We start from the raw sequence: 13435 nt of genomic DNA on the forward strand, positions 1-13435 counted from the left end.
TAAAAAACAAACAAACAACCTAGGTCTGCCTAATTCCTTTAGTAATGGAAATTTATTTAGATGGAAATGATAAATGTATTGCACTGAAATTAAAGCGCTAGAGAGATGAAACATTTTTCTAAACATTAAACATGATTGTTGTCTAGTGCAAAAAGCTCCCCTCTAAACACTGTCAGTCATTCAGTTTAGATGGTTTCAGGTTTGCATTCTACAGAAAGCAATCATGTCTACGCTGGATCACAGTGCAGTTTCATAAATGATTAATCCTGAGGCAACATCTTTTGAAGAATCTGTGACAATTTGACCATTCTGAATAACTTCTGGGTAATTTTTACTGAAGTAGACCTAGAAAAATAAAACATACATACACTGATTAATTTTACCCATCACTGTTAAACATTTTTTAGTTTCAAAAGACATAGTTCTCCAGATTAATGCAATGTAAGCACAGAAATTAATTTCCATCAGGAAACTGAACAGGAACTTTAGTTTAACAAAATTCAAGACATAGCTCCTTATTCACTGAGGAATTAGTAAAATTACTGTCCGATCTTTCTCTCTGATCAGAATAAAGTGTAACTGAATCCTCACATGACCTGTAGATCCATTCAAGTTAGATATAGTATATCACTTTGCATTAAACAGATAAGTAAAATTATTTTACTGGCTCAAAACATGGAGATAAATTAAAAACAGGATGACAAAGAGGCTGGGAAATCTAGAGTCCGCACAAGGGTTTCTCATTTTCACACATAAAATGAACACAATGGATCTGGATGTTAATATCAGGTTGTAATCCTTATATTTTACAAACTATGATTGACAACCATTGAAACTTCACAGTATATGTATGAAATATCCCAGCGTTTAATTTGTGCTGCAGGGCAGTTATAGGGCCTATAGAAATGTGATCTCTGGATAGTGTACCACAACAATGAAAGGAGAAGCAAAAGCCTTAACAATGACTCAACCAAGCAACTTCTCTAAAATGTAAGATGATACCAAATAATAGGACAGTTCTTTGCCAAGCCTTTGAGTTCTTGAATTCTACCAATTTCTAGCTGAACTAGAAGAGATACAGGTTTCCTGATAAATGTATAATCAGAACATAAAGGAAATGAAATGCTGTCAAGTTTCACTGTTCCACAATCATCAGTTTTTAGTAGCTGTATCATATCTCTGTTCCTTGACAGATGCGCATTACAAAATGAAATAATGTCAAGACTTGTGTGCTCTTATCTGAAAATGTGTTTGGGTGAGAAAGGACTTCAAATGTAATTTTTTCAAAGAAGAATGTGAAAAGTTTTGTTTGAGTCTTTAAAAAACAGAAAATACGCGATCTTTCTGAGGCTGACATGTGTCACAAGTTAGGTCTCATATTCATGCTGTCCTGAATATGGCTTGTGAAACATTTCTCCTATTTATATTTTGGGGGCACTGTCAACAAAGTTAGCTTTGCCTGATAATTATGTTCTTTTCATATCTGAATAAATGTATAGGACATAGGATATAAAAAAGAAATAGCTATATTATACAAAACCTCCTATATGTATGAATGTCTCCCTTTGTGTACACACACATACTAATGCAGTGTATTTGTACAATTTCCAAAGAATATTAAGGTTATGATTTGAATCAACAAAAGGACTGGAAGTCAAGTATTCTCCAGTAACCAGCCATAATGGGGCACACAAGAGGAAAAGTAATCTAGTGCCTGGCTGCATCTACATATTGGCCGTTGAAGCCTTGGTAGTTCACTTCCATCTTTTTACTGATTTAAGACATAATTTTAACATATTTTTACTGGAGCTTTTGACAGTGAATTTTCTTAAGAAAAGGTAATAGAAAACCTCAGCACATTACCGGGGATACAATGAAATGGCAGTAGTTTTTTCAACCATCTCACTGTACGTGTACGGGAATCCTTCACCTGGGGCCTGATATCGCAAGATGCGGAATGCCCACAGTTCAAGTGTGTAAGGTGCTTAGAGCCTCACATAAGACATCTGATGAAGTGATGCATCTGATGAAGTGAGCTGTAGCTCACGAAAGCTCATGCTCAAATAAATTGGTTAGTCTCTAAGGTGCCACAAGTACTCCTTTTCTTTTCACATAAGACAGGTCTTCCACTAACATTAACAGGACAGTAATGACATTAAAACGTCTATACAGTAATGACTGTGCATGCATAATAGCTGATATTTAAATATATATTTGTAAGCAAAAATCTTTTATTAATATATCCAAAGGCTGTTAATACAATAACTGCCCACTCCTGGTGCCACTGAAGTCAAGAGCAAAGCTTCCCTTGACATCAGGATTGGAGTCCAAATGGTAAATTTTGTTTATCTGAATAAATCATTGTTGAGTGTGCAGCAGTGGGGTAAAATAAGCTAAACTCAATGAACATGTTGTTCTGTCCAACCAATTATTTCTCTTTTTCTTATGATGATCTCCTAACAGCTCCTTTTAAATTGAACATAGATAACAACAATGTTCACTTAGGGCTCAATCTTGCAGAGTGGCTTTGGGGTGGCTGAGCAGTGTCACACAGCATTCAGACTCATAAGCAATTCTGAGCATGCTCAGCAGGATGGACTTTGAGCTGCATCATACTATGCCAGGGTTGCTACCTTTTACATTTGCAGAAAAATAATAAGAAATGCTAAGTGGCTGAAATGGGCAGAATTCTCTGACTGGTTTATGAATGTTATAATTCTTGACATCTGACTTGTGTCCATTTATTCTTTTACATAGAGACTGTCCAGTTTGCCCAATGTACATGGCAGAGGGGCATTGCTGGCACATGATGGCATATATCACATTGGTAGATGTGCAGGTGAACGAGCCTCTGATAGTGTGGCTGATGTGATTAGGCCCTATGATGGTGTCCCCTGATCGACTCCTTTTCTTTTTGCGAGTTCAGACTAACACGGCTGCTACTCTGAAACCTGTCATTATGCAAGGCACTGCATTTAGCCGTATGGAGTGGAAATCTATCAACTTCATGAAAAAACTCGTACAGATACAGATAGACATCATCTTCCTTTCCAAATGCAAACAGATGGACATCATACCAAAAGGACTGAAGGTAAAAAATCCATTACAATCTACATACCACACAGACTATGCTGACAGCTTGTGTCACACGCTCTCAAAGAAACTGCGGAACCACCTGATCAACATCCTCTACAGCAAACAGGGAAAGATTAAGAATGAGCTCTCAAAACTGGATACTCTCATAAAAAACCAACCTTCCACACAAACTTCCTCGTGGCTGGACTTTACTAAAACTAGAGAAGCCATTTACAACACACACTTTGCTTCTCTACAAAAGAAAAAGGACACTAAACTATCTAAACTACTACTTGCCACAAGGGGCCACAGCAATGGTTCCCTTAACCCACCCAGCAATATTGTTAATCTATCCAACTATCCTCTTAACCCAGCAGAAGAATCTGTCCTATCTCGGGGCCTCTCCTTCTGCCCCTCCACACCCACGAACATGATACAGTTCTGTGGTGACCTAGGATCCTATTTTCGACGTCTCCGACTCAAGGAATATTTCCAACACACCTCTGAACAACATACTAATCCACAGAGACCTTCCTACCAACACTACAAAAAGAAGGATTCTAGGTGGACTCCTCCTGAAGGTCGAAACAGCAGACTGGACTTCTACATAGAGTGCTTCCGCCAACGTGCTCGGGCTGAAATTGTGGAAAAGCAGCATCACTTGCCCCATAACCTCAGTCGTGCAGAACACAATGCCATCCACAACCTCAGAAACAACTCTGACATCATAATCAAAAAGGCTGACAAAGGAGGCGCTGTTGTCATCATGAATAGGTCGGCATATGAACAAGAGGCTGCTCGGCAGCTCTCCAACACCACTTTCTACAAGCCATTACCCTCTGATCCCACTGAGGGTTACCAAAAGAAACTACACCATTTGCTCAAGAAACTCCCTGAAAAAGCACAAGAACAAATCCGCACAGGCGCACCCCTGGAACCCCGACCTGGGGTATTCTATCTGCTACCCAAGATCCATAAACCTGGAAATCCTGGGCGCCCCATCATCTCAGGCATTGGCACCCTGACTGCAGGATTGTCTGGCTATGTAGACTCCCTCCTCAGGCCCTATGCTACCAGCACTCCCAGCTATCTTCGAGACACCACAGACTTCCTGAGGAAACTACAATCCATCGGAGATCTTCCTGAAAACACCATCCTGGCCACTATGGATGTAGAAGCCCTCTACACCAACATTCCACAAAAAGATGGACTACAAGCCATCAGGAACAGTATCCCCGATAATGTCACGGCAAACCTGGTGGCTGAACTTTGTCACTTTTTCCTTACCCATAACTATTTCACATTTGGGGACAATGTATACCTTCAAATCAGTGGCACTGCTATGGGTACCCGCATGGCCCCACAGTATGCCAACATTTTTATGGCTGACTTAGAACAACGCTTCCTCAGCTCTCGTCCCCTAATGCCCCAACTCTACTTGCGCTATATTATGACATCTTCATCATCTGGACCCATGGAAAAGAAGCCCTTGAGGAATTCCACCATGATTTCAACAATTTCCATCCCATCATCAATCTCTGCCTGGTCCAGTCCACACAAGAGATCCACTTCCTGGACACTACAGTGCTAATAAGCGATGGTCACATAAACACCACCCTATGCCGGAAACCTGCTGACTGCTATTCCTACCCATGCCTTCAGCTTTCACCCAGACCACACCACACGATCCATTGTCTACAGCCAAGCTCTACGATACAACCGCATTTGCTCCAAACCCTCAGACAGAGACAAACACCTACAAGATCTCTATCAAGCATTCTTACAACTACAATACCCACCTGCTGAAGTGAAGAAACAGACTGAAAGAGCCAGAAGAGTTCCCAGAAGTCACCTACTACAGGACAGGCCCAACAAAGAAAGTAACAGAACGCCACTAGCCATCCCCTTCAGCCCCCAACTAAAACCTCTCCAACGCATTATTAAGGATCTACAACCTATCCTGAAGGACGACCGATCACTCTCACAAATCTTGGGAGACAGGCCAGTCCTTGCCTACAGACAGATCCCAACCTGAAGCAAATACTCACCAGCACCCACATACCACACAACAGAACCACTAACCCAGGAACCTATCCTTGCAACAAAGCCCGTTGCCAACTGTGCCCACATATCTATTCAGGGGACACCATCACAGGGCCTAATAACATCAGCCACACTATCAGAGGCTCGTTCACCTGCACATCCACCAATGTGATATATGCCATCATGTGCCAGCAATGCCCCTCTGCCATGTACATTGGGCAAACTGGACAGTCTCTACGTAAAAGAATAAATGGACACAAATCAGATGTCAAGAATTATAACATTCATAAACCAGTTGGAGAACACTTTAATCTCTCTGGTCACTCGATTTCTGATCTCAAAGTGACTATCCTTCAACAAAAAAACTTCAAAAACAGACTCCAATGAGAGACTGCTGAATTGGAATTCATTTGCAAATTGGATACAATTAACTTAGGCTTGAATAGAGACTGGGAGTGGTTGAGTCATTATACTAAGTAAAACTATTTCCCCTTGTTTATTACTCCCTCTCCCCCGCCACTGTTCCTCAGGTGTTCTTGTTAACTCCTGGAAATGTGCTGGAAATGGCCCACCTTGATTATCACTTCAAAAGGTTTTCTCTCCCCTCACCCCACTCTCCTGCTGGTAATAGCTCATCTTAAGTGATCACCCTCCTTACAATGTGTATTTTTTCATGGTCTGTGTGTATATAAAATCTCCTCACTGTACTTTCCACTTTATGCATCCGATGAAGTGAGCTGTAGCTCACGAAAGCTTATGCTCAAATAAATTGGTTAGTCTCTAAGGTGCCACAAGGACTCCCTTTCTTTTTGCGAATACAGACTAACACGGCTGCTATTCTAAACGTAGCAAAGAGACTGTGATAAAGGACAAGAGAGAATACTGGGATGTGGAGCTGAAGGGGTGGGGGATTGGGACAAGGATAGGCTGGAGGGGTCAGGGGCAGAAGTGTCTGTAGCCACTAAAGTCCCCTCAGAATCTAGAATAGAAACCAGGATTCCAGAATCAATACTCCTCTCTACTCAGCAAATAGCTGTATAACCAACTGGCAAAATTTGTACTACATTTACCTCCCGTGGCTGGCCCACACAGATGACAACCTACTACTGAGATCGGCTACTCCTTTAGCTCAAGTAGCAGAGGTCTGAGTGGTGGATCTAAAGATTCAGATTGAGCAGGGGGTTGGACTAGATGACCTCCTGAGGTCTCTTCCAACCCTAATCTTCTATCATTCTATGATTCTGGAACAGTTGAACCACTATGTAGGAGACCATACAATTTCATGTGATGGAATTTGGTTTTTCAGGTTGCTTTTTTAAAAATCCAGGAAGTTACATACAAAAAACTACTTTACTATTAAGATTGCAAAGTCAAGCAGTCAGAAATTAGGAAATATCACAATAAAGTTGCCTGTGCATTCAGAACAAAAAGTGTTATAAGATGCTGAATTATCTAAAAAATCAGGACACAGGTATATCAAATTGGGCACCCCAAATTAGTACACACTTGATCTTAATGTCTCTGTGTCTCAGCTCCCCATCTGTATAGTAGGGATAATACTACCCCCTCATCTCAGAAGGGTGTTGTGAAAATAAATCACTTAATGTTTGTGAAACACTCAGATGCTATAATGTTAAGAGTCATAAAAAAGCTCATGAGGAAATTAATAATTCTTTATTCAGAGCTGGTTTGAATAGTGTGCAATAAATAAGGCCTGGGACAATACAATGAACAACGAAGAGAAAGCAAAATAGTGAATACCCACTCATTCAATGAGCACCATTCATCTTGTGCACTGAGCAAGGAAAAAATAATATATGATCATATAACTAACAGTTGTGTCATAAGGGGGTCAAATGTAGGTCGCATGGGCAACCTTAATTTTGTCATTTTCTAACTTCTGAGTGCTTGACCTCACAACCTTAACGTTCTTTCACGTTCATTTTTTTGTGAGTGATGTATATCTATAACACACACTATATTATTTATACATGCATATGTGCACAAACACATACAGATGGAAACAATCCCAAGCATAATCTTTCAACTCAGGATATATATCATTTTGAGCTCTGGATGTATATTATTTTATATCCCAGTAATAAAGCACTGAATATAAGGGTTTAGAATTGAAAAGCTGATAGATCATTAACTACAGGAATGGATGGGGCCTGCTCTAATACTGAATATGCTAACATGTGAAAAATAAGACTACAGAGACAAACTTAATTACAACTTCTTTTAAAACTACCTGTTTTGCTGTTTCAATCAGAGCAGCAGCTTCAGCCTTGCCCACTTGTTGCACCATCTTGTAGAACAGGCTCTCTTTTTCTTGTAGCAAAATGTATGGCTCATTATATTCTTTCAGTCTTCCTGCATCTAAAACCTGTTAATGAGCAGCAACATACCTATTAATACATGAAATTCTGAAACAACATATTATAGGTAATTCACTACAATAGTAGGGCTGGTAGGTGGGGTTTTTTAGGCTGTATTCTTTGATTAAATGTTCAAATGCATTATATGGATTGAAGGTTGGATATTCTAATATCCTTTCAGTGGGCGCATGGTATATTTTCTGTTTCTAGACCAGGGAAGATACCTACCCTGACTCTATTCTTTACTCGTAATAAAGATGAGGTACTATCAGAGATAGAGGTGTCAAAAGAAGAAGTGCTAGAACAAATTCATCAATTAAAAAGCATTAAGTTGTTACGTCAGCAGTACACGCTCAAGAATTTTGAAAAAAAATTCAGAGTAAAGTCGGTGAGCTGCTAGGAAAAATGTGCAGGCTCTCGTTACAATCAGCCACTCTGCTAAAGAACTAGAAGATAGCAAATATTGTACATATATATATTTAAAAGATACTGACTGGGTGATCTCAGAAATTACAGACTGTGAAGTCTTACTACTTTCCTTGGTAATTTGATCAAAATGATAATTAAAAATAGAATTATAAAGCACTTAGTAAATCATGATAAATTAGGATCTAACCACCTTGGCTTTTGCAAAGGAAAATTATGCCTCACAAATTTATTAGAATTCATAGAATCATAGAATATCAGGGTTGGAAGGGACCTCAGGAGGTTATCTAGTCCAACCCCCTGCTCAAAGCAGGACCAATCCCCAACTAAATCATCCCAGCCAGGGCTTTGCCAAGCCTGACCTTAAAAACTTCTAAGGAAGGAGATTCCACCACCTCCCTAGTAACGCATTTCAGTGTTTCACCACCCTCCTAGTGAAAAAGTTTTTCCCAATATCCAACCCAAACCTCCCCCACTGTAACTTGAGACCATTACTCCTCGTTCTGTCATCTGCTACCACTGAGAACAGTCTAGATCCATCCTCTTTGGAACCCCCTTTCAGGTAGTTGAAAGCAGCTATCAAATCCCCCCTCATTCTTCTCTTCTGCAGACTAAACAATCCCAGTTCCCTCAGCATCTCCTCGTAAGTCATGTGTTCCAGTCCCCTAATCATTTTTGTTGCCCTCCGCTGGACTCTTTCCAATTTTTCCACATCCTTCTTGTAGTGTGGGGCCCAAAACTGCACACAGAACTCCAGATGAGTCCTCACCAATGTCAAATAGAGGGGAACGATCAAGTCCCTCGATCTGCTGGCAATGGCCCTACTTATACATCCCAAAATGCTACTGGCCTTCTTGGCAACAATGGCACACTGTTGACTCATATCCAGCTTCTCGTCCACTGTAACCCCTAGGTCCTTTTCTGCAGAACTGCTGCCGAGCCATTCGGTCCCTAGTCTGTAGTGGTGCATGGGATTCTTCCATCCTAAGTGCAGGACTCTGCACTTGTCCTTGTTGAACCTCATCAGATTTCTTTTGGCCTAATCCTCTAATTTGTCTAGGGCCCTCTGTATCCCATCCCTACCCTCCAGTGTATCTACCTCTCCTCCCAGTTTAGTGTCATCTGCAAACTATTCTAAAATGCATCAATAACACAGTAGATAAAGGAAAACTGGTTGACAATTTATTTGGACTTTCAAAAGGCTACTGAAGGAACTAAGTATGCACGGTAGAGACAAAATGTTTATTGCTCAGGAAGGAACGCACTAAGAGATAGAAAACAAAGAGTAGAAATAAATGGTCAATTTTTAACATGGCAAAAGCAGGATACCACGAAGTTCCATACAAAGATTGATTTTCAATATATTTATTTGTTGTGTGGAAAAGAGGTGAGTAGTGAGGTATCAAAACTTGCAGATGGTACAAAATTATTCAGGTAAGTCTAGACCAGAGAAGACTGTCAATAACTTCAAAGGACCCTACCAAACTAAATGAATGAGCACCACAATGGCAGATGAAAATAAATTCTGACAAATACAAAGTAATGCATATTGGAGGGAACACTTAACGACTCATGCATCCGATGAAGTGAGCTGTAGCTCATGAAAGCTTATGCTCAAATACATTTGTTAGTCTCTAAGGTGCCACAACTCCTCCTTTTCTTTTAACGACTCATATACTCTACTAGATTCTAAATTAACTATATGACTCAGGAAAAAGACTTGGATATCATGGTGTACAAACTATATTTTAAGTTTAGTAGCAGTCAAGATAGCAAACAAAATGTTAGGATACAGAAGGGAATTGAATAGAAAATAATATAGAAAATATTTTTCTATTATATAAATCAATGATATGCACTCACCTGGAATACTCTACTCAGCTTTCAAAAAGGATAAAGCAGAAAGCCAGGGACAGATGATGAGAATGATTAGAGAGACAAAAACTCATATAGCGAGATGTTAAAGAAGTTGGGATTATTTACTTTAAAGAAGAGATGAATAAGAGGGAACATGATAAAAGTATTCAAAATAGTAAGTAGCATGGAGAAGGTAGCTCAAAGACCTGTTCTCCCTGTCTCATAACACAAGACCAGCGGACACTCAATGAAATTGAATGGTGGCAAATTCAAAATGAGGAAGAGAAAATTGCTTCATAAAATGCCTACCCTGCCTATAGTGCTCATTGTGACAATATATCATTGAGGCCAAGAGGTTAGGAGGATTCAAGAATGGATTGGATGTTTATATGGATAACAAGAATATACAGAATTATAATAGTAAATACTAAAAAAAGGTAGGAAGCAATATAAACTCTCATATTTCAGATTGTAAGTCGAACTCTTACTCTTAGGGGTTAGGAGGAAACTACCCATGAAATAGGTAATTCCAGAACTTTTGGGTTTCTCATAGTTTTCTCTAAAGCTGCTAGTACTGCTGACTGTCAGTGACAGAAAACAGGATGAACTGGACCAATGGACTGATCCATGTGGCAGTCCCATGTAAGAATTAGGCATTGTTGATGCTTTCTGCTAATGTGTTTTAAACATCTGGACCTAGCATTGGGAAATTCAAACTCCCAGCTCTAAGCTACCAGTTAAATTATAATAGATTCATAGATATTAAGGTCAGAAGGGACCATTATGATCATCGAGTCTGACCTCCTGCACAACGCAGGCCACAGAATCTCACACACCCACTCCTGCGAAAAACCTCTTACCTATGTCTGAGCTACTGAAGTCCTCAAATCGTGGTTATACCAGTAATGTACCAGTTATTACACATTTAGAAGTATGATACATTATATTTGAACATATGATAATCAAGATCATATGCAGCAATTATTACAAAAAAAGTTTGCAGAGAAGTAGCCCATAGACTTTTTTCCATTTAAAAAAGCTTCTATAGTAAAGAAAAATGCAAAGTATATGCAATGAATTCCTCTAGAGAACAATATATACAGTACTGTTGTGTGTATGGATGTACAAAGTGTTAATGGAAAACTTTTGCAAGCTCAAGTTATATTACACAGCACATAAATCACTCTTACTCTATAATAAATGCTCAAAGTATGTCACCTGGGCAGGTATTAATTATACATGCAGATATTTCAATATTCTTACACCTATCATTATTAATTTGCATATTTAAGGATAAATTACAAATGTAATTTTCATTGCAATCTTTTATTTACTACAGTAAATCATAGTTAAATGCAGCTTTCTTAAGCATTTAAGGATAATTGAATCTATCTTATATACAGTACATACATAATAATTAAGATGACCTATGGCTTTCCAAGTTAGGTGCCTTGAATGTGCAATTTTTTTAAAGTATAGCACTTTATTATGTAACCTCTCCTTATGAAATCAAAGACAAAGCATGTTCTCTAAATATAGGACACTTTCTCCCTCTCTCATGTGAAGAAGTATGTAGATAAAATGAAGCTATTTCCTATGCCCTGGTCTACACTACAAGTTTAGGTCGAATTTAGCAGCATTAGATCGATTTAACCCTTCACCCGTCCACACGACGAAGCCATTTTTTTCGACTTAAAGGGCTCTTAAAATCGATTTCTGTACTCCTCCCCCGACGAGGGGATTAGCGCTGAAATCGACCTTGCCGGGTCGAATTTGGGGTAGTGTGGTCGCAATTCGACGGTATTGGCCTTTGGGAGCTATCCCAGAGTGCTCCATTGTGACCGCTCTGGACAGCGCTCTCGACTCAGATGCATTGGCCAGGTAGACAGGAAAAGGCCTGCGAACTTTTGAATCTCATTTCCTGTTTGGCCAGCGCGGCAAGCTGCAGGTGACTGCAGATCTCATCAGCAGAGGTGACCATGATGGAGTCCCAGAATCACAAAAGAGCTCCAGCATGGACCGAACGGGAGGTAAGGGATCTGATCGCTGTATGGGGAGACGAATCTGTGCTATCAGAACTCTGTTCCAAAAGATGAAATGCCCAAACGTTTGAAAAAATCTCCAAGGGCATTAAGGACAGAGGCTATAACAGGGACCTGCAGCAGTGCCGCGTGAAACTTAAGGAGCTCCGGCAAGCCTACCAAAAAACCAGAGAGACAAATAGCCACTCAGGGTCAGAGACCCAGACATGCCGCTTCTATGATGAGCTGCATGTCATTCTAGGGGGTAGAGCCACCACTACCCCACCCCTGTGCTTTGACTCCATCTATGGATTATCACACAACAGGGATGCACATTTTGGAGATGAGGAAGACGATGATGAGGAGGAGGAGGTTGAGGATAGCGCACAGCGAGCAAGCGGAGAAACCGTTTTCCCCAAGAGCCAGGAACTGTTTCTCACCCTGGACCTGGAGCCAGACCCGCCAGGGGGAGAAGGGACCTCTGGTGAGTGTACCTTTGTAAATATAATACACAGTTTAAAAGCAAGCGCGTTTAACGATTAATTTGCCCCGAAGACTTGGGATGCATTCGCAGCCAGTACAGCTACTGGAAAAGTCTGTTAATGTGTCTGGGGATGGAGCGGAAATCCTCCAGGGACATCTCCATAAAGCTCTCCTGGATGGTCACTCCTCATGGTCACCTGGTTGAAATAGGGTAATTTTATTAAGAGGACATTCAGACGTGGCTGTTCCTGCTGGGCTGTGTGCCTGTGGCTGAAAAGAAATATTTCCCGCTGTTATCCACATAGTGTGGGGAGGGGTGAAGCGATCATCCCAGAGAATTGGGTGTGTGTGGGGGTGGCCGTTCCTGCTGGGCTGTGTGCCTGTGACTGAACAGAAATCTTCCCCGCTGTCCCTCATGCTGTGGGAGCAGGGGTGAAGCAATCATACCAGAGAATTGGGTGTGTGTGGGGGGGGGTTAGTTGGGTTTGTGCTGCACGTTAACTCGAAAATCGCAGCCCTTCCTTTTAAATTGCGCTGCTGTTTGAAACCATTCCCACATGTTATGAGGGTATCCATGTCCTCATCACTCTCGTCACTGCGCTGCCATCGCCTCTTCACCTGCTTTTGCAGGTTCTGGTTCTGCATATACTGCTGGATAACGCGCATAGTGTTTACAATGCTCATAACTGCCATGGTGATCTGAGCGGGCTCCATGCTTGCCGTGGTATGGCATCTGCAGGAGAGCAGGAGAGCAGAGTGGCAGCAGAAGCGGCGGGTGGATGATGATGCTGACAGCAATATGGCGCCCGCATGGAAAAAGGCGTGAAACTATTGTCGGCCGTTACTTTCACGGAAGGGGGGGTAAGGGGTAGGCTGGCAGCAGATGGTGCAGTGCGACTGCTAGCAGTCGTTGTCTCCTGGGTGCTCGCCAGCTGACGGTGCAGTACGACTGTAGTCGTCATCGTTTCCAAGCAGACAATCTCCATGAGATGAAATTTCAGAAGAGAATGACCTGGAGTCACTCCCATGTCTGCACAGGCGCCCCGACCGACCTCACTGAGGTCGGCCAAGAGCATCCAGGAGACGACGACGAAGATGACGGCTGCCAGTCGTATTGAACCGTCTGCTGCCACAAGGCAATGAGCTGCTGTT

At 41.2% G+C, this 13435-nt stretch overlaps 1 protein-coding gene across 1 annotated transcript in view; it reads right to left on the reverse strand.

Moving 5' to 3' along the window:
- Positions 1-237: 237 nt before the first annotated feature.
- The window catches only part of ABCC4 (ATP binding cassette subfamily C member 4 (PEL blood group)), a 200201-nt gene continuing 187003 nt past the window's right edge, over positions 238-13435 (reverse strand). The window contains exons 30-31 of the mRNA XM_077807040.1: positions 7370-7504; positions 238-345 (exon numbers count right to left, since the gene is read on the reverse strand). Coding sequence (XP_077663166.1) covers positions 238-345; positions 7370-7504 — 243 coding nt within the window. The remainder of the gene's footprint in view (positions 346-7369; positions 7505-13435) is intronic.

This window comes from Eretmochelys imbricata, chromosome 1 (assembly GCF_965152235.1).
Source record: "Eretmochelys imbricata isolate rEreImb1 chromosome 1, rEreImb1.hap1, whole genome shotgun sequence".
NCBI lineage: Eukaryota > Metazoa > Chordata > Testudines > Cheloniidae > Eretmochelys > Eretmochelys imbricata.